Below are 3,256 nucleotides of genomic sequence, written 5' to 3' on the forward strand. Positions count from 1 at the left end.
TACTACATCATGTGTTAACAGTTTGCATACTAATCAGTAATTTACTTCTTATAAGTTACAACTGATTTTAGAACACAGTTTTCTTCTATTACTTTCCACAATTATGAATGGCATTTTCTGGGAGGAAGTGAGAGAATTGGTCTTCCTAAGAGGTTTTCAACATTTGTACATTTTTAAATAGGTAAACCAATAGTTTGCATGGTTTAAAACCATGACAGTGTCTTATTTCTGTTGTTAGAGCAAAAGTCTAGCCATAACATCAGAAATCAAAGTATTTCTATCACATTGTTTTGAATGCCACGTGGTGAATTCATTTTCACACAGTAAATTTTTGTTTCTGAATGTCATGTCTGCAGCCTCTTTTACTGGATCACACGGTATAAACGAATTTTCATATTTCATCAGAAAATTCTCTCCTCCCCAGCATATTCTTAATAGCAGACTTTACATCCTTGTTCCTCAGACTATAGATGAGAGGATTGAGCAAGGGGATCACCACTCCATAAAAGAGGGAAATGAGAGCCTGCAGGATGTCTTGATTATCTGCCTCAGCAGTGGTTTTAGACTTGGGCTTTGCATACTTGAAGAAGAGGGTCCCATAGAATATAATCACCACCGTGAGGTGGGCTGAGCAGGTGGAGGAGGCCTTACGTTTTCCTTCAGTGGAAGGAATTCTTATGATGGTAACAACAATACATAAATAAGAAATGGAAATTATTAGCAGGGGAATAACTAGAGCAATCAGGTTTGATGCTGCCATGCTGATTACATTGATTGAAATATCAGCACAGGCCAGCTTCAGGACAGCCAGAATTTCACAGGCAAGGTGGTGAATGACATTATTGCTACAGAATGATAATTGCATTGCAAGAGATGTCTGTATCACTGAGTCAACAAGCCCAATGACCCAAGGTACAGCTGCCATGGGCACATAGACATCTTTGGTCATGATGCCAGAGTATCTCAGTGGAAAGCAGATGGCCACATAGCGGTCAAGTGCCATCATGCCTAAAAGCACACACTCTGTGACACCTGTGGCAAAGGAAAGGAACATTTGTACCATACACCCAGAGAATGAAACTTTCTTCTTTGCTCTCAGAAATGTTTCAAGGACTAGTGGGACAGAGGAGCTTGTATAACAAATGTCCAGGATGGAAAGATTGCAGAGGAAGACATACATGGGGGTGTGCAGATGAAAGTCATAGAGGATCACTGAGATGAGTACTCCGTTTCCAAGCAGGATCATCAGGAACATCCACAAAACTAGCACAAAGAAAGCTGTCTTGAGTTCTGGATGGTCAGAAAGCCCAACCAGTATAAATCCTGTCAATGTGGAATCATTGGTTCTTTCCATGTCATTACATAGAGTTTTTCTCCAACAGAAGTCTGGATGATGAACAGAAAGTTATTAATACACAACCACAGGATCCACTTTTTAAAAAGAATCACACTTTGTGTTACTTCAGTTTCATAGTTGCCTGCAACATTCTTTTACAGAGACACTAAAGCAAGTTTATATTTTAATAAGGCTTGTGCCAGCAAAGAGGTGGTGATGAGGGCTCAGTTTATAAGCATTAAACAGGAGGGAGACATCCTAGATTAAAACTGAAGATGTGGCCGAGGAGTACTGCTTAGGTAGCAACTTCAGGCCTCTTTCTCTGAGGGGTAGGGATGAAAGCCTGTTGTGATGCTGGGTGTGCAACTACGGGACCTAGATCCCTCCTTTCAACCTTAGGCTTTCCAGGTGCCCCTCCCTTATTCTAAAGGGCAACTGTGCAGTCCCAGGTGTCAGGAGCCGGAAGGGACATGGGCTGTCTGGCTGCACTCACCTTGGAGTGAATGGCAGTTTGATAGCCAGGGAGAATGTTGAAGTGGGATGTTCCATCCACTGGAGGAGTGTGAGGCAGCAAAGGGAGCTGAAGGGAGGGGCGCGTTGGCTGTTGGCCAAGCCCTGTCCCCAGTGCACTGGAACAGTGTAGGAGACATTTTCCTTCTGTGAGACTTCGTCGTTTTCATTCTCCTTAATATTTAAGGAGAGTTGCAACAATTTAATTTTGGAGAAAATTTCTTATGTAAACATAGCCACTAGAGCAGAAATCTCAACCCAAAGTTTTCAGCATTAAGGAAAAAGATGTTTGCATCCTAGACCATGCTATTATCATTTCCTCAGGTTCTGCCACTGGACTGGCATTTGGCTGAAAATCAGTTCCCAGCAGCCCAGATTCAGCAGGAAGATGTGCTTTGATTAGTTATTATTGCCCACATTGTGATTTAAGTGTGAGTTAAAAGTCATTGTCTTAAGATCAGGGGACATGGCATCAAACCATGCAAGTGTGGCTTCCTTTCAAGTAAATTAGCGTATTGGAGAGCACTGAACCCCTTGCATGGGGAGCAGTAGAGTTTTGTGCTCTTCTCACTCTTTTATCTCTCATCAGTAAAGAAGAAAAGAGTTTGTCAATTAACATGTTATTTTCAGGTGGCCTCAATCACCTAATGTATCTGAGAGGGTCTTACTTTCTCCTTTATTTGAATACTAACCCCTGGCTTTTGGGCTGGCATATCTAATGATGCAACAGGATTTTCATTTTGTGAGGTGTTGGAGACCACTACCCAGTGGCTCTGACAGAATTTAAAATTAACCAGTTGGCTTTCTATATTTATCTGTGAGTCTGTCCTAGGCCTTGATCACTTGCCTGGCAACAGGTGCTGATTCCTAGTAAGTGAACCTCTAAGTATCACTGGTCATGGCTGAAGCTTGTAGTGACCTCTGAGGCCAGAGATACTTCAAAGGGCAAGATCAGGCCACAGCTGAAGACACCTTGGCTCAAACACTAATTAAGTAAATAGAGACCACAAATGAAGGAATTTCACTCCTGCAGCCTGTATCCTCATAAATCCTCTATCCTGGAGATAAGAAGGTTCTCCTAATTTGGCATAATTTACTACTTGGAGAAGTCACTGAAGTGACTCCCAAGGTCCTGTTCATTTTCCGTGCTTTCCTCAGTTTCCCTGCTCTTTGTTGTTGGACCTAATAAATATGGGTGGTCCAGAGAAGTCTTTGTCTTAGCCCTAAGTGTCTCAAACTCAGCTAAAGGGATTTGACCCTCCTGGTGCGCTAAAATCATACGACTTGTTTCATTTTATTTAAGTCTCCACCATATACCCGTTTGGGAGATGGGAGATCTAGGTCAGGACCTGATAGTGAGGAGCCTAGACAAATACATTGATTTCTTTTAAAATCTATAAAGGAATTTTA

The 3,256-nt window shown here is 42.0% G+C and overlaps 1 protein-coding gene across 1 annotated transcript; it reads right to left on the reverse strand.

Moving 5' to 3' along the window:
* Positions 1-391: 391 nt before the first annotated feature.
* On the reverse strand, positions 392-1,384 carry LOC100719694 (olfactory receptor 13C8-like). Its single transcript, XM_013153302.2, has one exon. The coding sequence runs from the start codon at positions 1,352-1,354 to the stop codon at positions 392-394; it is 963 nt and encodes a 320-aa protein (XP_013008756.2). The 5' UTR covers positions 1,355-1,384.
* Positions 1,385-3,256: the final 1,872 nt, after the last annotated feature.

Source organism: Cavia porcellus, unplaced genomic scaffold, assembly GCF_034190915.1.
Source record: "Cavia porcellus strain 051 isolate PalLab524CR breed Dunkin Hartley unplaced genomic scaffold, mCavPor4.1 scaffold_1, whole genome shotgun sequence".
Taxonomy (NCBI): domain Eukaryota; kingdom Metazoa; phylum Chordata; class Mammalia; order Rodentia; family Caviidae; genus Cavia; species Cavia porcellus.